The sequence below is a fragment of the Balaenoptera physalus genome, assembly GCF_965194825.1.
Source record: "Balaenoptera physalus genome assembly, chromosome: 4".
NCBI classification, from domain to species: Eukaryota; Metazoa; Chordata; class Mammalia; order Artiodactyla; family Balaenopteridae; genus Balaenoptera; species Balaenoptera physalus.
In genome coordinates, this window is record NC_138891.1 from 70,762,564 (window position 1) to 70,783,607 (window position 21,044).

The 21,044-nt window shown below is 39.3% G+C and overlaps 1 protein-coding gene across 2 annotated transcripts in view; it reads right to left on the bottom strand.

Moving 5' to 3' along the window:
• Nucleotides 1–10,982: 10,982 nt before the first annotated feature.
• The window catches only part of MB21D2 (Mab-21 domain containing 2), a 116,891-nt gene continuing 106,829 nt past the window's right edge, over nucleotides 10,983–21,044 (bottom strand). For both annotated transcript variants that reach the window (XM_082461528.1, XM_082461529.1), the window contains one exon: nucleotides 10,983–14,034. In XM_082461528.1, coding sequence (XP_082317654.1) covers nucleotides 12,770–14,034 — 1,265 coding nt within the window. In that variant the 3' untranslated portion in view covers nucleotides 10,983–12,769. The remainder of the gene's footprint in view (nucleotides 14,035–21,044) is intronic.

Below are 21,044 nucleotides of genomic sequence, written 5' to 3' on the forward strand. Positions count from 1 at the left end.
AGGGCAGGGAAAGTACAAAATAAGTCTGGAATATCTTGTTGTGCATGAAAATAAAGAAGTAATAGGGTCAATTCAAGAGGACACAGAAGCCATCCTTAAGGGATTCCCACTAGCCAAATCTGGGACAATTTGAACATTACAATAAACAATGATAATAATGGATTATAAGACCTTAAAAATCCACAAGTCCATCCTAATTTAAATAAATGAACTAAGTAATAACATGTTGAGGAATAGAATATTTACATAGTTTGAAAGTAACTCTTTACAAAATACTTATGAGAAAAAAATTAGTAGAGGAACCTGGAAGACAACATTGTAATCAAGTAGCCAAGTTAACATTACCAGTAATAGGAAAATCTAAATAATATACCATGGGATGCATTGCGAACTCAGTGTAACAGCAAAGGAAACCATAAACAAAACAAAAAGACAACATATGGAATGGGAGAAAATATTTGCAAATGATGTGACTGACAAGGGCTTAATTTCTAAAATATACAAATAGCTTGTACAACTCAATTGAAAAAAAAAATCAAAAAATTGGCAGAAGACCTAAATACGTCTTTTCTCCAAAGAAGACATACAGATGGCCAACAGGCACATGAAAACATGTTCAACATCGCTAATTATTAGAGAAATGCAAACCAAAACCAAAATGAGGTATCATCTTACACCAGTCAGAATGGCTATCATCAAAAAATCTACAAATAATAAATGCTGGAGAGGGTGTGGAGAAAAGGGAACCCTCCTACACTGTGGGAATGTAAACTTGTGCAGCTACTATGAAAAACAGTAGGTAGGTTCCTTAAAATCTAAAAAAAAGATACAGCAATCCCACTCCTGGGCATATATCTGGAAAAGACAAAAACTCTAATTTGAAAAGATACATGTACCCCAATGTTCATAGTAACACTGTTTACAATAGCCAAGACATGGAAGCAACCTATGTGTCCATCAACAGATGAATGGATAAAGAAGATGTGATATATATATATATATAGATAGATATAGAGATATAGATATAGATATATATACACAACAGCACTGAGTTTGTTTTTACAGTCAATGATGCAAAAATGAATTATAAACATGTAGGAAAAACTGACAAGTCTAAACTGACTTGTCTAAATTAACTACCTTGTAATCTTCAAAAGCATCAAGGCCCTAAAAACTAAGAAAAGACTGAGAAATGGTTGTAGATAGCTAAGAAGACTAAAGAAATGTGACAATTAAATGCAATGTAAGAATCTGAGCTGGATCCTCTTTGCTGTAAAGGACATTGCTAGAGATATTGGTCCAACTTGAATTGAGGCTGAATATTAAATAGTAACAATATATCAATGTCAATTCTCTAAATTTGACAGTTGTAGTTATGTGGAAAAATTTCCTTGTTAGTAGGAAATGCACATAAGCATTTGGTGGTGATGGGGCATCATATCTACATTTTACTCTCAAAAGTTTCAAGGGAAAATGTCTTTGTGTTGTACTTTCAAATTTTATGTAAATTTGACATTGTTTCAAAAAAAAGAAAAGAGTAAATTAGAAGGAAGATAAGAATAGATAGATACAGAAAACAGAGCAAAGAAAATGAAAAATGGTTAAGAAATTAAAATAAATTTTAAAAATTAGAAACAAAAAGATTTTAAGACAATGACAGATATGGAAGACTAACAGGGAAATGGAATATGGATACTAATGAATCTCAGAAGAAGAAAAATCAAAACAAAAATAAATATTTAAAACTATATCTTAAGAAAGTTTTCTAAAATTAAAAAAAAATATTGAATATGTAAGCTGAAGTAAAACTCCAGGGAACTGGTAAATATTTCTCAGAGTGGTCAAACCAAAACCTATTCTAATGTGGAATTTCAATGTTAGAGAAAATTTAAAAAAAAAACATGGGAGGGATAATCATAACAGAAGAGAAAATGACATTGGGAGCAAAGCCAACAGTGAAAAATAAGAAAAGGATTTTGAGTGGTTTTCCTTGACTCTTGATGTGTTCATAGGTTTATCAATACTGCTGAGTTGTTGTTTGTTTGAGGAATCAATGCAGAGTTTGATGTGACTGAAGAATTACCGGTGAGAACATTTTCAAAGTTAAGAAAAACACTAATTCTGTACAACCTGAAGTGTGGAATCTGCCAACATGTATTACAACTGATGGTGGCATAAATACATGTGGAGCAGAACAAAAGCTTAGATTGACAAATTTGCAAAACTTGTGAAAAATGTAATGTTTAAACCCTTTATTGTTCATTGTACGATTCATCAACAGGGACTTTGAGGATGATATTTGAATCAATCGTGTGTTATGAACACAGTGGCATCAACAGTGAACTTTGTGTGCTCTTATAGACTTAATCACTGGCAATTCTGATAATTTTTGTTCAGAAATAGTTGAATAGCTTTAATTAGCCAACCATATAGAACGTTAACAACCTGACACTAGTAAACTTTTTTGGTGACATTTTTGGGCACAGGACTGAGATTGAAATTTTTTTGAATAAGAACTGCCCTCATTGGCTATTGTTAAACTTTTAATGGCTTTGGAAATAAGCTGTTACTACAAAATTGATAATGTTTCTTAATGAATTCAACCAAAAATAACAGGGCAAAACAGTGCTAATGTGTGTAACTTATTCAATACTAAAGTCATTTCATTGACAACTAATATTTGAATCTCAAGTACATTCAAACTGCTTTATACACTTCCCATGTTGGCCAAAGATAAAACAAGAAATGAAATGCCATTTCCACACAAATTTGCAGCAGATATATTTCCCAAGTTCAAACTACAGTTCCAGGAGTATTTTCCAGACCTCAGTGTATGAAAGAATGGAACTATCTGTGTTTCTTATCTTTTACTCCCATATATGGCCCTGCCATACCTCCCGCTTTAACTGACAAGGGCTTAATTTCCAAAATACACAAACAGCTCGTACAACTCAAGTAATTATCCCTCTACAACACTTTCCCAACCATCCTCATAATTTTATAAATCCTCTTAACCTTCAAAGGCTTCCCTAAACATCCCAGCCCAAGATTTCTCCCTAAGCTCAACTCCTGTAATAACTATCATCTGGTCTTTCATTTGACCCTTTGTGTATTGATGTTTTCTTGCTTAGTATATATCCACCTACACAATCAATATCTCCCCATATATGCTGTAAATTTCTTGAGGGAAAAAGTTACATCTTAGAGTACAATCCACAGCCCCTGCTGGCAATACTTGAAACACTGGAAAATGTTGGTTGAATAACTGCTTGAGCAGGTATTTTTAGTTGCAAACACAAGAGTAATAAATTAAGGACTATGGAAAGACTCATCCACACTTTGCTCTTACAAATTTAATTGAATTAACATTTCCTAGGTATTTATTTACTTTTGGCTAGTCATAGAAATAAACCTGAAATTGTCTCTACTCCCAGAAAATAAAAGGTAAGGTAGAATTATTTCCTGCAGTGGCTCTCAGCTAGAGGAAGTTTTGCTCCCCAGGGGACACTTAGCACTACCTGAAGACATTTTTGTTTGTGGCAACTAGGAGGTGCAGGATGCTATCGGCATAGAGTGAATAGAACCCAAAGATGTTGTTAGGCACCCTGCAATGCACAGGGCAGCCGTCCACAACAAAGAATTATCTGGCTCAAAATGTCAATAGTACCAAGGTTGAGAAACTGTAATTTTCTGTGCCAATGTGGGCTGAGATATATAAAAATAGTTCTCAGTATTTGTTTTCATCTTCTAAGTTATGACAGTTTCATCTGACTTATTTTCTATATCTGCCAATCTAGGGCTGATGTTCTCCCCTCCCATTTACCCCCACTTCACTAGACTAACACGTTCATGAGGCTGGAAACTGGCCCTCCTCTTTGAGGTGCTCAGTAAGTGTTAAATGGATAATGAAGTATTGAAATATTATCCATTCTTCCCAACACATTTGTTTAACACTTGCTTTCTAGAACGACTGACCCTTCAACAATCTAGAAGGACCTTCAGAGATAAGTGCATCATGTGCTTTTTAATATTCAAGACAGTGGCAACTTTTCTTCAAATAACTTCCTATGGGAAATTCTAACATGGAAGGCAGATAAAAATAGAGGTGCTCCATTGAGTCAAGGTGAGGGATCCAGAGCCCAACGGCCAGTCCATCCCTAAGGTGGACATTGAGAACCAACCCACTCAAATTACACTCAAATAACAATCAGGAAAACTGAAGTAGAAAGTGAAAGTAACTAGAATAAAGTCAGAAGGCTAGATAGTGGTAGGTCACTAACTGAAGCTGTGTTCATTCATTAAGCACCCTGAAAGACAGGTGCAGAACAAAGGTTCCTATTATGTTGAACTAACCTAATATTATACTATGCTAATATATGTGTGTGTGTTTATATCTGAGCAACTAGGGCTGATTACCCCACTACCACATTCACCTCCTAAAAACTCCATGAGGCCCCTCACCACCATGGAAATTCAAGACGAACAAAATCTGTGGATCAACTAGCTATAGAGACATTTCATTATGAATCCTTCTTTCTAGTGAGACAGGTACTTCTGTGAGATCAATTTAGACAGGAAAAAAAATTTTAAAGTTCTTTAACACCCACTTGCCCTTCTATGTAAATAAATGATTCTTAATGGGGGGGAGTGTTGTTGCATAATGGGATTTTGGAATTAGGAGAATGTGTAGTCTGAAAAAGCATAGCCTGTAAATTTATTTTTAACCCCCCCTAATACCTATAATTTTTGTAATACATACCTCAGAAAGCTTGTCAAAATATTTTTGGCTGGCGGGTGGGAATACTTAGAAGGTAGTGATTCTCTAACAAACAATAGGAAAGTAGAAAAGGGATGTCTAAGAGAATCTCACAAGGAGAGGTTGCAGTATGAGGTTTTGTGTTTATCAGAAGACTGCAGGATATTTAAAAGTGGGAGGTAGAATACAGGGAATTTCATGTAATGACCTGGGACCTTTCAACGTTCTACGTAGCTGGTGTTAAAAACAATCGAAAGAGGATTGAGTCTGGGCATCAAACGTTTGGAAAATGAAGCGGCCAATGCCAAAGGCCAGAGATGTAGGCCAGGACCTTTACTGTGAAGATAAGGAAACCATTCCTGGGCTCTCTGCTATACTTCTGTTATGATTCTTTCCCACACTATCAGCATAGAAAAACACAAAATGACTGGAATGTCAGTATGAGGCTGGAGTCATGCTGTGATCTTGTCAGAGTCGCAGGATTATGATGGAAGACATTGCCCCAAAGGTTTCTACCACGAGGTGAACACATAGTAGTCAGAGATCATATTTAAGTGGATTATACACACAATCTACCTTCATGCCACACAAACCCCCAAACGGCTTTTTTCCTCTTAGAATTCTTGTATAAAGAAGCCGAACAAAACTGATGTGTGAGTTAGCCAGGGTCAATGCTATATTTAGCAACTTGAGAGCAAAAACAGTTTCAACTTTCCAGTAAAATCCTTTTGTAAGCAATAGCTTTATAAAATGTCACAAACACAGCTGTGTGGAGGGCACAGAGAGATTTGTACCTATGAGCACGAGACTGGCCTTGGGGAACTTTCAGAACAATGATGCCACCCTGGAGTGAAATTTTTAAAACAAGGGGGAGGGGAGGGGGAAGGGGAGGAGGGGAAGGATGGGATAAGCAAAAGCGATGTCTTCTCATTAACCTAGCCTATCGGAGCACTGCCCCAAATGTCCATCCACCTCAGTTCATTTGGAGCGCCCGCCGGGGTCTGCAAATTCCATCTACCAGTCATAACGTGTCATCAATTAATCTTCCCTCGGGTCCAGCTCCTATCTTTGTGTTTATTCTCCCTCTACAGCCAACAACTCTTCATGGAGGGGTCCTTAGAGGTCACAAATCTCACTCCTCAATTTATAAATGACAAGAGCAAACAAGACCTAGAAAAGGGAAGAGGACAGTCATTCGGTGAATTTCAATAAGCATTATAGAAAGTACCTGCCAATCACCGTAGAAGATCTGGTGTGTTTTCTGGAGGAGATTATCAAGAGGATGAAACCTCCAGCTGACCCAAGAGCTGGACCCTGGCAGTCGGAGGCTCTTCACCCCTCCTCTCGTCCAGGTAATGTATGCTCCGCCCACCATTCCCACACTAGGAGCAAGGATGCAGCCTTGAGAGAGTAAAGTGTTGCTGAGACCATCTGGACTGGATACTGACTGAACCCTGTGAAGGCCTCAATGGAAACTTAAAGATTCTGGGGGGCAGGTACGGAGATCTACTCCTCCTGCAGCCACCCAAGACAAGCCTACCCTCAAATATAAGTTCTCTTGCTTATTAAGTCTGCCACCTACCAACCTGGAGTCGTCTGGCCCTTTCTTCAGCCTCTTGCCCTCTGTGTACAGGGGCGAATTTCAGATTTCACTCGGGAAGTTGCCCTGGTTGTGAACCAAGTGTTTTATTTTATTTTTAATAATTCTTATTATCACATGAAATGGAAAGCTTCTTTGCATTTATTCATTCCCATAAATAAGGAAGAGCTTGGCTCATGATGACAGATATTTGCTTCAGTCTTCCAAGCACAGCCTGTGTTGAGGCTGGAAGAAGCAAGGAGCACAAACGAACCTGTTTATTTCAAGATAGCTTTGACAGTCATAACCAAGAAATGCCATCTTGCCCCTTGGGGCCAGCCCTTAAGTCATCACTAAAATCATGTCTTTAATTTACTGATAGCTGGTTTTACAAAACCTGGTTTAAGAGTGTGATTTCTATGAAAAGATTTATGAATGTAACTAATAAATGTATAGGTTTATAAAATGTAAATGGTAAGATTTTATAGAGGTTTAGTCAAAGTTTTAACCAATGACCAGAAAATTTTTAAAATACCATCACATTACAAAAAAACCTAAATTAAAAAAATACAGTTCTAAAAATACAAGCTGTTCTATTTACATGTATTTCACTTTTACATCAATGCCTCTGAAAGATCTATTACAGTTGTTGGTTACCTATCATCAGTAGTTAATTTTTAAATGTAACTAAGTTCCCAACGGCACATTTTTTTTCTTTCAAAGACAATACCTCTCTCCCTACATCTTGAAAAATGAGTAGTGTTTTGCTAATAGTAGTAGTTCTCCTACTGCCCATTCCTTTGAGCTCAGGGATTAAAATAAATTTCTTTAGCATTTTGCCGTATTTGCTTTAATTTTTTGTTGAAATATTTTAACATAAGTTACAGACATATTTTACTCCCTAATACTTCAGCATGCGTTTTTAAATAAGGATATTTTCTTATATAATCACAATACCATTATCATACCTGACAAATCTTATTAGTAATTCTTTAATACCATACTCAAAAATCTCAAATTGGAGCTTCCCTGGTGGCGCAGTGGTTGAGAGTCTGCCTGCCAATGCAGGGCACACAGGTTCGAGTCCTGGTCCAGGAAGATCCCACATGCCGCGGAGCAGCTGGGCCTGTGAGCCACAATCACTGAGCTTGCGCGTCTGGAGCCCGTGCTCCGCAACAAGAGAGGCCGCGATAGTGAAAGGCCCGCGCATCGCGATGAAGAGTGGCCCCCACTCACCGCACCTGGAGAAAGTCCTCGCACAGAAATGAAGACCCAACACAGCCAAAAATTTAAAAAATTAAATTAAAAAAAAAAAGCTCATTAGGAATGGTTTAAAAAAAAAATCCCAAATTGCTCCAAAAAATTTTTTTATAGCTGGTTTGTTCAAATAAGTATCCTCTGAAGGATCATGGATAGCATTTGCTCATTATGTAACTCTAAAACACCTCCTCCCCACTCTTTTTGTACCATGGTATTAATTGTTGAAAAGTCCAGACCAGTTGTTTACAAGATGACCTGCCTCCTAGATTTGTTTATTTCCTTGTGGTGCTAGTTGTTTGTCTAGTTTCTGAATTCTGTATGAAGTAGAAGGTGTAACAAAAATTTGAATAAACTCACTACTGGCAAGAATACTTCATAGGTGATACTGCTACTTCATATTTGGTCCATTTCCTATCACAGCCGGCAACTTTCCCACAATGGTTATATCTCTTCTCCCAGGATCTGTCAGTGACAGAAAATTAACTTTCTCTAAATGATCCATCTACTCTGCTGATGAAAAGCTCTGAAGAAAAGTTTATGCCAGGTTCTGTTATTTATGGTTTACCTTTTAACTAAATGAAGATCCTGTATAAAGCACAGAATTGAATCTAAATAATAAGAATAGATACTAATATCAGAGGCAGAGTGGCATAGCAAAAAGTTCTTAATTTTGGAAACTGACAAATGGTTTCAAATGTTGGCCCTGCCCTACCACTTAATTGTCTTTGGAACTTTGAACAAGTTATCTAATGTCTGAATTGTGGTTTCCTTAAATGTTTAGAGTTATTGTGAGGCATAAACAGGTTCATGAGTAAAAGCATCTAGCAAGAAGATCTGCACCAGCAAGTATTCAATAAATGTTTGCTGGGCTCCCCACATATGCCAGTGCAATAAATAAGATTTTTTAAAATGACATTCTGCAGAAATGAATACTCTGTGTGTGTAAATAGATGGATTTATAAATCTAAAACTGAGATTATTTTGGAAACAGAGGTAATTAATCTTAGATTGTGAAAGCCAGAAAGGCAGGGAACAGCCTCGATTCTGCATTTTACAGATAAGAATGTAAAGTCAAAGAAACAAGGTTTTGCTTCTACCCACACTTAGCCCCCCCTTAAGCATCTGTGATAAATTGGTGGAACAGAAGATGGCAGATGAAAAATGTGCCTTCCCTTCCCAAGCCACATTAAGAATCCATTCGTCCTGAAAAGAGAGGGAATGTGGTCTAGAAATGCAAATATTTTCATCTCAGCTGCCATGCCAAATGAAGGCTAAATGTGTCTTTAAAGATCTTTGAAAATCAATGCTTTTATATGGGAGATTAATATTTGAGTTTTCTGAAATTTCTTCATTACCCTAAACCACACAGACCCAGGCATATGGACTCCCTGAAGTTTGATGAATGTCAGGACCCAAGTGTGGATTGAAAACTGCCAGCCCACACTTAGAAAGCCAGGGTCACACTACATTAGTATGAGTTCAGTGCCATATGGCAAATGCCCCAGTTTATTAAACATGCTGCTTTTGAACTTACTGCTAATAGGGTAGCATTATAAAATGGGCATAGAGAAAGAAACAGAATTAGTTAAAATTTTTATAGCTTGATTTCTACCATGTATAATGTGTATTTTCTTAAAAAATGAAAAAAAGAGATTTTTCCAGTTAATTAACAGAAGGTAGAACTTTAGAGAACTTTAGACATATTGCAAATAATTCTCCATTGGCGAATATTTATTCTAAACAAGGTTTAGATCATACATTTTTTGTTTACCTAATGAAAATTACAGCATAAGAGGTACATTTTCAAAACTGGCTATTTTTCTCAGAGAGGAGCATTAACTACATCGATTCAATCAGTTTAAAACTATATACATATTTACCTGATATTAATAAAATAACAGGAACAGGAAATAATGTCCATCCCCTTCCTTTAGTATAGGTAGTAGTTAGTGCTCCATTTCATGGTAAAAAGGTTTACCTGCAGATAAGAATATGGGGAGTCTTTCCTTGACCCCCAGTAATGACCAGATGGGAAGTGGAATAGCCTCACAAGCAGTCCCTTGGGTGACTCAAAGGAAGAGGTTCTGGAGAGAGCTTATAAGGATGGAATTCAGTACCTTCCCCGAAGACCACCGCTGAGGTATGGCACAGTAGGAAGCTCCCTGACCCAGCAGCTGCTGCTAAGCACAGCCTTCCTTTTCCTTCCCGGCCATACTGTCCAAGGCTGAACTCCAAGTCAGGAAATTGTTCTCAGCAAGGTAATGATCTGATCCAAAATAATCACTTAGCTGTGACCAGCCAATGAGCTTAATTCTTCCAGGAAGTGTTAACAAAACACCCTAACGAAACCTCCAATTCATGATGTGAAAGCAAGTGTGTGTGTGTGTGTGTGTGTGTATGTTTATAAGGGGTTGGTGAAGAAGTCACTAGGGGCTCTTCAACGAGCCCCCAAAGCCTCCTCCCTGTTTGCTCACATCTCCACCTGGAAGTTAAATTAGCCACATATACCTGCCTCTCATTTTCTCTGAAATAACTTTGCACGGTAATTTCAGGGACATTCTTATTTTGAAAATGTCTGGTCCCATTTGGCTCCATCCGCTCTGAAACCAACCTTTACTTGCATCTTTGGATCTTCCATTTCAGATGAGAAAGCCATACAGTCCAGAATAATCTACTCTTGAAATATGTAAAAACATGTCCCATCAGAGCACTGGAATCCTGTTGAGTTATAGCTTATGAATTCCCACAACCCAAAGTATATGTAAGTAACATTAAAATGATGACCGCTGCCTTGAGGCATTTTATATTGTACTTGAAACATTATTTTAACCAATCTTCTGGGCTTCAGAAGGACAGAGGGTTAGCAGGTCAATGATTTGCTTATGTTTCAGACAAGAAAAGGTATCAGACTACATCTCATTTCTACTCACCTTCAACAATGTCTGACTTACCAGCCCTAGGTCTACAGTACTGATAGCAAACCCAAGTACTTCCTCTTCCATATCCAGGGTGCATGCTGCTGCCCCAGCGTCCCAAGCTAGAATCCTGAGCATGTCCCTGAATGGAGCAGCTGACATTGTATGCCCAATGCCTAACTAATGATTGTGGCCAGGAAAATGGTTATTTTGATTGGCCTACACCAATCAGGGTGCATGTCTGAAGCTGGGGATGAAGTCATTTCCCAAGAAGGACACAGATTATATGGAGGATAGGTAGATACTAGTAGGAAAACTGGAGAAAGGGAAGAATGAATACTGGTTGTTCGCTACATAGACATCTGGCCTGAAAGACAACAGCAAGCCCAGGGCTATATCTACTGAAAATTACTGTTGGGATTACTAATAAGAAAATAGTTTCCAGATTACAAACTAACAAACAACAACAAGATTCCAAGGCCAGTATGTTTCTTTTATTATTATTATTTTTGTTTTGACTTAAGATGGCTGAATGATTTCATTTTCATTTATAAGCATTACAATAATTCCCATGCAAAAACCAAGACCGTATATGCCTAATTTCAATCGGCCAAAATCTAACCCGTGAGACTGGACATTCAAGATCAAAATCAAAATGTTGCTTGACCTTTCCAGTAGTAGACATCACGGTCATCCTTTGAGAGATCGGCAGGCCCCTGACCTCCCACACACTACAGTTTGCCATGAGTTCATACCAAAACAGGGAGCCGATCGATGCCTTGCAGCACCTAAACCTGGCAAGTAATTTCATTCATGAAGACAGGACACCTCTACACCAAGGCTGCCACCCACAGTTATCTCCTGGTTCCTGCTCTATAGAAAAACCTGCTTTTGAACAGGCATGGTATCTTCTATTTGGGGACTGATATTAATTTTTCCTTCCAGTTTTCCTCAAAACTCTCAGTAGAAGCAAAGAGACTTCACAAAAAAGCCTACCTCTATAATGTCAAAAGAAATACAGTTGACCCATGAATAATGCGGGGGTCAGCGGCACCGACCCCTGTGAGGTTGAATATACATATATAACTTTACAGTTGACCTTCTATTCACGGGTCCAAATCCATATATTCAACTAACACATTTAGTGGAAAAAATCCGTGTATAAGTGAACCCATGCAGTTTAAACCCGTGTTGTTCAAGGATCAACTGTACATACAAAGACAACTACTTTGTCAAGTATGTACTTTCCCCAGCTTCAGATAAAGTCACTTAGCAGATATAAAGCTTTAAAAATTTCTCAGTAAGATAGGAACCAGGAATATCAAGGAGGGCAAAACAGGACCCCACAATTAAAGAACTAAACAAAGAATCATTCTATTGATTAAGACAAATGGGCTAAATGAAGAAATGATAGCATTTCAACAGTGGATGTCAATTTATATTGAAATACACGCATTGGAACTCCGACAATGGCAAAAATCTCATTAGTGCAAATAACAATTATAATGGTATATTCTTTAATAGGATTTAAATAAGGCTTCAAATAATTACACACACTAAAACTACCATTTGGAAACCTTAATTCTATCTGGAAAGTTGTCAAAGACACCCTTCCAAACCATCCAAAGTTCTGATTTAAGGACAATTACATTCAATGAAGTTGCTTCAAACACAATTTGTAGCATTATCACTTTCAAAGTCTACGTTGTTTGGCAGAGAGGGAGAAAATACCCTGGCCACTGGTCGAAAGAAATAAATCCAACTAACGTACCAGGTAGTTCCCAGGTTCAGATGATTTTCAAATACCTGTGGTGATGAACGCTCATTAAAAAAAATAAAGACAAAAAAAGGAAAACAAAAAAATAAGAGAATCCTGAAGCATGAGAAAGAGATTTGTTTCCCCACTCCCATGAACAAAAGTATGAAAGCACAAAGTATGAAACAGAAAAAAGTGAGAGAATTCATGGGTATTTTCATCTATGGCTCAAGTTCTCCTTAAAAAAAACAAAAACAAAACCAAACACCAAAACAATGTGTAATAACTACAAAAAGTAAACAACAAAATCAGAGGCAGAATATGAAATAGTAATATACTGTTTCAGAGCCTGCACCATCCTGCAGAACCAGGAAACTTAAAATGTGTTCTTAACAGATCCAATCTAGGCTGGATATGTAAAAAACGGAAAGACGGCATCACAAACCACACTACATATTATGAGAGTTTTAGAACCCGAGGGGAAAAAAAGGCAGCAAAAACGCTCAGAAAAATTTATCATCAATTCTGAAATGGGGCCTTGTCACATCATCAGGGTTAATGAAGACGGAGATCGACTTCCCCGGGTTCTCAGTCACTAGTTGCTGCAGTTTTTTGGCCAGACGGTCATCGGGCTGGTTGGGGTCCCCTCCGTCGGACTGCGGGGAGGGGATGCTAGTGGTGCTCCCTCGTCTCTGGAGCTCCAGTGTCAGCCGGTTGGCTGCCTTGACGTGCTCGATGGCGGTGCGCAAGTGCTCCGCCGGGTCTGAGCGGACGGAGGAGAGCTTCCGTGCGTGGAGCATGACCGTCTCCTCGGACAGGTGCTCCAGCATGTTGCACTGCGGGATGAAGTAATTGGGACACATCTTGTTGACCAGACAGTGTTGCAGGTCATCAATGAGGCCCAGCAAAAAGTGGGCTGCATAGTCTTCTTGGGCCAAATAGTTGGCAGGAAGTCTGTCGCAGGCCCAGAGCATCATGCTCCGCAGGTGATAGGGGCTGATAGCCTTGGGCCGGGACAGGAGTTTAATGATGATGGCTTTGCAGGCCTGGTAGGCCTGCATGAGGCTGCTGGAGATGCACTTCTTCAACTGCACCTCACTCCTGGCAAAGGACAGCCGCCACTCGTTGTCCTTCTTTCCCTTGTAGGAGCAAGCAGGCACCAGGTAAAACCCACTGATGACTTCTTCCTCAGTGATCTTTCCATCCCAAAAGTGGTTCTCCATGAGCCAGCTCTGGGCCACTGCCGGCCAACCCTTGAAAGAGACCACCGGGACAATATCGTACAACATGCGACTGCTCCCCACACCCAGAATGATGGAGATGATGGTCCCATTCTTTTCTACCTTTTCCACCTTTGGCATCCCTCGCTGGGGTTTCTTCTGTATCTCTGATAGGACAATGCTGATGGAGTCATAGAACCAGTCAGCCACTTTGGTTGGGGAGAAGAAGTAGTTGGTGGCACCATTGATGTGATCTACGATGGTGCAACAGTCTTTCCACTTACTGATCGTCCCCTCATCAAAGAGCCGAAGGCTCAGCCAAGAGTGGCACAAGGCTGAATGGCGCATATCCAGTGTCACAGGCTGATTACGGTCATGAAGCTTCAGGGCTGGCACCAGAAGAGTGAAGTCCATATCATAGTCGGTCCCTCGGGCATAGACATTAAGCTCATCTAAGTCCAGGTCTACCACGCCTTCCCGGACTCCTCCAGAAAGCAATAGATACTCATTGGCCACTGGAAGTTTTTGGTCCAGCTTTTGCACCATTCCTAGAAACAGAAGGAGAAAACACTATTACAGGAAGCACAGATACCAGAGTCTTATGCATCAATCGAGAATGTGCTGAGCTTCCAAGAGCCACTGTTCGTTATCAATACAAAACCAGATCTTAGGCTGCTGCACGGACCCAGCCAACAGTACATTGTTCATTTTCATCGGTGCTAGAATCCATCCTTTTCCAAATGGGAGAATTATGCAGATTCTTCTCTCATGGTGAAAGCAGTATCGTTTTCAATCATAAACCAGGGCTCCTCTTCCCCCAGTCATCACCTCGGTTAATGGCACTGCCATCCACTCAGTCACCCAGGCTGAAAAACCTTAGTAAGTTTCAAGTCTTACTTGCCTTTCTACTGCCAAATCTTATCTATATAACCTCTGCAACATTTCTTGTTCCTTCCCTGTTCTCCATCTCTGCTGCCATCATATAACGCCTGGCTCTTCCATCTCTTGCCAAAGCTGTCTCCCTCCCCAACACCCTCCCCCTGCTTAAACTTTCCTCTGTTCCGATGATTCTCAATGTGGGCTGTGGACACTGAAAGTAAGACACTTTCAGAGGACAGTGAGGTCATGACTCCTTTCATAATACTAATACATTATTTGCCTTTTTCACTGTGTTGACACCTGAGCTGACATTTAATGGTACAAAAGTAAAGGAGGGCAAAATTGCTGGTGCCTTAGCATTAGTCAAGACAGTGGCACCAACCGTACTAACAGTCATTTGATTCTTTTTTATTGGCGTGCACTAGCATTTAAAAATTTGTAATAATCCAGCTTCACTTAAAATCCTTAATGGAAAAGAAAACTGGATGAATTTTGTTGAATCCCAACTTTCAAATCTCCTTTTTATGTGACAAAATAGGAAGTAACCATAAAGCACTTCTGCTGCATACTGAAATACAAACTCTGTCTTCAAGAAAAGCACTCGTGTTTGAGTTGGAGGCTAAATGAGCTGCTTTCTTCATGGAACACCATTTTTAATTTAAAGAATTACATATAAACTATGGGTATTTAGACTTCAGTATGTAATAGACATTTTCTTAAAAACTGAACAGATTAAGATTGATTTCACAAAAACGACTGAAGTATTTATTGCCAATGAAAATATCAGACCTTTCAGGAAAAAAACCATTATTTTAGAAAACTTATCTCCTGCACCATAAACTTAACATCTTCCCAAATTGTATACTTTTCTAATGAGATTGGTGGTGATAGAACAAATGTGACTTTTAGGGATGATATTATGAGCTCTTTGAGAGTGAGAACCATGTCTCAAAGATGTATGAAGCAGCCACAGGGGTCTGCTCCCAGCAGGCACACAATTGAAGCTCTGACTGAATGACAAAGGAACAAATAGATGAAATTAATAGGCTTAAATATGAAATACATAAAGGCGAGACGGAAATGACTGTTCCAGGACCAACATACAAATTTACCTTCCCTGCTTCCTGTCTTTTTATTATGGATCTACCTGTGCTTCATTATCTGACAATCTACCAGCATCACTCTGTGACTTATTTAACAACTTTTCCTGAAAGATCGAAAAGAATGACCACAAACTATGATTCCATTAGTCATTGTGGTTACTTTTAATCAGCATAGTTTTTTATTCATAAGGCAATACCAATGCAAATAAATAAACCAGGTATATGTCTATGCTACCACTATATTTCAGAATCTGACACTCTTTTAGAAAAATGTGCTTTTTCATTCTTTAAAATCCTATTTTCCAAACAACAAATAGCGAACGATCACTTTCTTTTTAAAGCAATCAGTAAGTTATCCAGCATTAAAGAGTCAACAATTCATCAGAAAGAGAATTCCGTGTACCTGATTTTTTTTGGGGTGGGGGGGGGGGGATGGTGCTGTTTCTCACACTCCCTGCGCTGCGATGTGGCACCCAGATCCCTCTTCAGTAAAGACTTCTTGTCTCAGCTGCTGAGGCTGTCAGTGCTGTCCCTTAAGGATGGTCTGACCGCAAAGAGCCACCTCAACCAAGACCGTGGGCTGTGGTTAGGGTTAGGGTAGGAGGTAAACATCCCGTAACCAATCGGTGTGGAAGAGCCCCAGCTCAGGGTACTCTGACAAGTCCCCGGCACCCAGAGTTCCCACTGGGGCCCGCTGAGAAGGACACCACACTTCTCCCCGCCTGATCCTGCTTCCGCCCCCTCCCCTGCACAGGTGCAGATCCCAAGCGTGCTCCTTTGTAAATATCCTCACTCCAGCTCAGGGGCTGCTTCCTGAGGAACCCAATCTGAAGCACTACAGACCAACCCAAGCAGCCTTCACTACAAATCAGCAGTGAACAATTTATTTTCCTTTTAAAAGTGGTTTTTAAAAGCCAGACAGCAACCAGTGTGGAAATTGTAACACCGAGAAAAAGATTCATTGCTCAGTTGTCATCATGTTTCAGTATTAACCTCACCTTTACAAAGTCATAGCTACTACCACCACAAGTTTTGGCTGTAGCTCTAAAAGGATAAGGTGGAACTTTCAGAATCCCGAGTAGGTGGTGAAAATCACTTTTACTATTTTACAGGCTCACAGGGAGGTACAGATACTTTCAAAAGGAAACATTTGATCTTGAAATAATTTACTCATCATTTCATATATTGTTTCATTCCACCATCTGGAGCGTCCCAAACATACATGGGGAAAACCGTGACATGCTGGGTTGTAAGTAGTAAATAAGATCTGAATTGATTAGTAGTATTGTTATATGGACACTACATTATTGTCCCCTCTTAGGCATAAATAACTCAAAATTATATACATCTTTTTGTCCTAGACAGGATCCAACTGGCTCTGAGCATGCTAGCCAGAACCTGTCTACACAACCAGAATAACATGTGTAGTAATGGGCTGGGGATAACTTGTTTACAAACGTGTCACTGAACTTTGCCTTGGATTGCCACAGTTTTGTTCAGATAATTATGGGTGAGAAAAAAGCTAAAATTCCTTTCTGCCCTCTACTGGATTAAAGAAGAAGTTTTAACATATTTTCACTTGTTAGAATATTCCTCTTTCCTCCCAATTGCTGCTTATGCACCTAAAATGTTGGCCCTTCTTTCAAAAGAGCCGTATAAAGTATTTGGCTAAATTCTAATATTCAGGGGTTAGGATAATGTTGGACATTTCTTATTCCTTTAAAAAGGGCAGACAGAACTTGAGTAGTAGTGAGAATATAGCTGAAGCTCATTTGCTAAGCTCCTAGGAGTTAGAAACAAAATCCCTAAGGCCACACTGTTCCGGAAGCTGATCTCCTGAGACCTCCACATTTACATTTAGCCTGCCTGAGCCCATTAGTCTGCAGTTTTACAGATTATCTGGTAGCACAAATTGGAGCCTTCCCCAGAACTACACAAACTCAAAGGCCCTCCTTGAAAACTTTCCTGGACTAAGTTTAAGTAAAAATCAGCTGACATTAGCTATCATCCCAGATGGGTTGCCAGGCAACTAAAACACAGGCAGGGTCTGAGAGGGGAAAAAAATTCTACTGTACACTTTGGCTGTAGGCATTAGTTCCAACAAGTGCCATCACTGAACTGATCCAAGGTTTTTTGTGTAATTACAGGAGATTTTTGTGATATCAGGTGCCTTTGGCTGTTTAGCTATTAGTAAATTACCGGAAACCGTGAGTGGGAACAAAAGAAAGGCTGAACACACACCACTGAGCTTGTTAGCAGCAGAGAAAAGGAGAGATGGAGAAGTAGCTTATTCCCCTGGGTGGCTCTCTTCTTTTCAGGGAAGCACTGGCATATGTTTGCTCTTAAAAACACAAAGCAAAAGTGCCTCCCAGCCTCCCTTCCTGTAATTGATTCCTTGATTTCAGTTTATTTCGTAGTATCTGCTTATGAAGACCTTAAAACGACTGTTTTAGGTTCTGGGGCCCCAAGTTTAAGGAACGAGTTCCCTATCATCCACTTAGTTCTTTGCTGACTGCCTTTAGAATATCAAGTGAAAAACTGAAGTCTGTCCTGGACTCCCTTGTATTCTAGTGAACAAAACTTTATCACATTCTGTTGAATTCAGATTACGAATTCCCATCACTCAAACATATAATGCCAGCTGGTTGACACCAGAGCACAAGAACTAAGTATCATTTGTCTTCTCCCATCTTCATAGCTTCCCTCGAGTACATCTATGAGAACTCAATTAGTAAATAGATAAGTGAAATTTGTACTTATATAGATTCCTTTAAAAGAAAGAATTCTTAACTATGTTGAAGAGATAAAGATCAAAGAGATAAAACTTTTACATCTTGTCATTAAAACTACAGAATACATTTTATCTCTCTCTATATCTTTGACTATGTATATAAAAAAGATTTCTATGTAGATAAAAAAGACCTGAATAGCTCAATAATATTCATTGTTTCATAAAAAAAGTGTTACCTTTTTCACCTCAACTCATGTGAAACACCAGTAACGGTGCCTTTATGGCACTGATCCTTAATAGTAGGAAGGGTACAGATGGGATGATTTTGCAAAGTCCTTCTGTGATTTTGATACATTCCCTTAGGGTAGCAGCCTCCTTAGCTGTTAATAAACAATATAAACTTTCCTGTAAAAATATTATAATCTATGTTTCAAATATTTTTGTCAAACTTATTTGATATTCTGAGCAACATTCTAAAAAGTAGGCATGGCCATCTTCTTCTAAAAAAGTCACCAATCTATGAGATTTTTAATGACTTCAAATTGGGGAAAGTTTTTTCATTTTCTTTATTCACAGCCAGAAATCATCTATATGAAGTCCCTCACTTTATAGGTGAAAACTGAGTTCAGAGAGGAGAAATAACTCATTCAAGGTCACACAGCCCTGGGGACAGATTAACAGCATTGCCTTTAATTCCCACAGTTGTTGTGAAGGTCAGAGTGGCAAATGCATACGGTTCTCCCTATGACAATGACCCGACTTGACATGAATGTAGAATGTCTGGGAAGGAAAGTAGCAGAGGTCTCAAGGCAAAGTGCCAACTTTGCACTTTTGTTGGTCAAAGCTTTCGTGTGACCTTGGACCGTCAGCAGAACATGCCCCATCATGCACATTTATCAGAAGGAAGAATGCACCTGATCTGTCTTACAAGAAGCTACCCCTATTCCCAAATAAATACACTATAAGACACAGGAAATACAGAAATAAGACACCAGGGGAGCTTCCTAGCTTTTCAATTACCTGCTGAGTGATCATTAATATTAACAATTTTATAGTATGTTTTATAAGTCAAAGAGTCTGTTTTATTTGGCATAACTTCTGAGACAACTGCAGGTAATTTTATTTAAACTTTTTAGAGACCTGATTAATTCACGTATGGTAATAACCTATTGATCAAATATATATAGTAATAGGACTGATTCAAAAGATGTCTCCTCAAGGGGATTCCTTCCCTGTCTGCCCACAGAAGGCAGAGCACTGCCTAAATGAGCTCCAGAGACGGGCGTGAGCCATGGTTATCAGCTTGGACCCCAGAGATGGGTATGAAACGCTAAGGCTGCTGCTGCAGCCACCATAAAAAAAAAAAAAAAAAAAAAAGATGCCTCCTCAAAGAAGTCTTCCTTGATCTTTTCCCATCTTGACACTAATAATGTCTGCAAGAACAATAGAGTCAGAGCAAGACAGGCTTAGGTTTGAACCCTAGTTTTGTCATTTACTACTTAAGTAAGCCTGACAAGTTATTTAACCTCTCTGAGCTTCCAATTCCTCATTTATTCAAAATGAACAAATAAAACCATAAAACTGCACTTCTAGGGTTGATATGAAATGTCTAAGCACACTGCAGATATTTAGTTCATTTTCCCCATATAGTCTTCCCTTTCTCCACCACCTATAACACTGGCTTGGCCAAACAACTCCTATTCCACAGAGTTGATAATTTATCTGAAGCCTCTAAGCATGTGTAAGGCCTACAGAACACGTTAGATGAAGGGAAATGAATGCAGCATCCTCTCCTCCAGCCGCACCCAGACTGAAGCTAGGCCAGGGATGCCTCCTCTGGCGGCTGCCATTGGGTAGCATGGTGCACAGCCTGGCCAGTAGAAGGCGGGCTGGATTCCAGCCCTTTCGTGTTCCCTCAGAACAAGTGCCCTGAAAAAGGAACAACCTATACACCCCTGTGAAGGACCTTGATCTGAATTCTTACCCTAGCACTTTCTACACCTATAATCATAGTGGGTTGTATTCGTGGCTTATTGTCCCTCCTTAATGAGATAACAACATAAAGCATTTGGCACAGTAATTGGCAAAGAGCGTCAGTAAATGAAAGATGCTCTCACAGTCAATAGTCTATGAGCTCCTGCAGTCAAGGTTTTACTACTGCAGGGGCTAATACAGACTTCGGGATTAGACAGCAACTGTGGGTCGGGTGCATCATTTGGCTCAGTCAACTTGACTACATCATCAATCACAAACTGGGAATCATGAGATTTGCCATATAATGTAATAGAAAATACTATCAGCATATCTCTATAAAATCATCCAAAAGTCAGGTTGGAAAAAAAAAAGCCTCTCGAATCTTTCATTATTTTCTTTCTTAACAATTAAAACTCAAGTTCTAAAAATTGGTGGGCTTTGGCAAAGTTTACTAAGCTATTTTGAACAGAATGAACATGAGTTAGACCTGGACTCAAGTCCGATTCATCCAGGACCAACCTAATTAAACACTGTGGGCCTAGGTTTCCTTAAATGACATTGGGGAATAACAATTAAAAGTTTGCTGGGTGGCCATGGGGATAAAACAAGAAAATGCACACCAAATTACTTAGGTGTGTGGTCTGGTACTCACTTGGCAGTCAATAAACAGAGGGTTCTGGACATGTGCTCACATTAGCAAAATATTTTTCCCATACAATAAGTCTTGCCCTTTTCCTCCTTTTAGTTCTTAGGATAGTTTAAAAACTCATGGTTTCTGCCAATCAAGACTTATTGGCAAGACTCAAAGGAGTGTCTCATTAGCCCTACCTAGCAGCCACCTACAGCTACAACAGGGCATGAAAGATAGGTT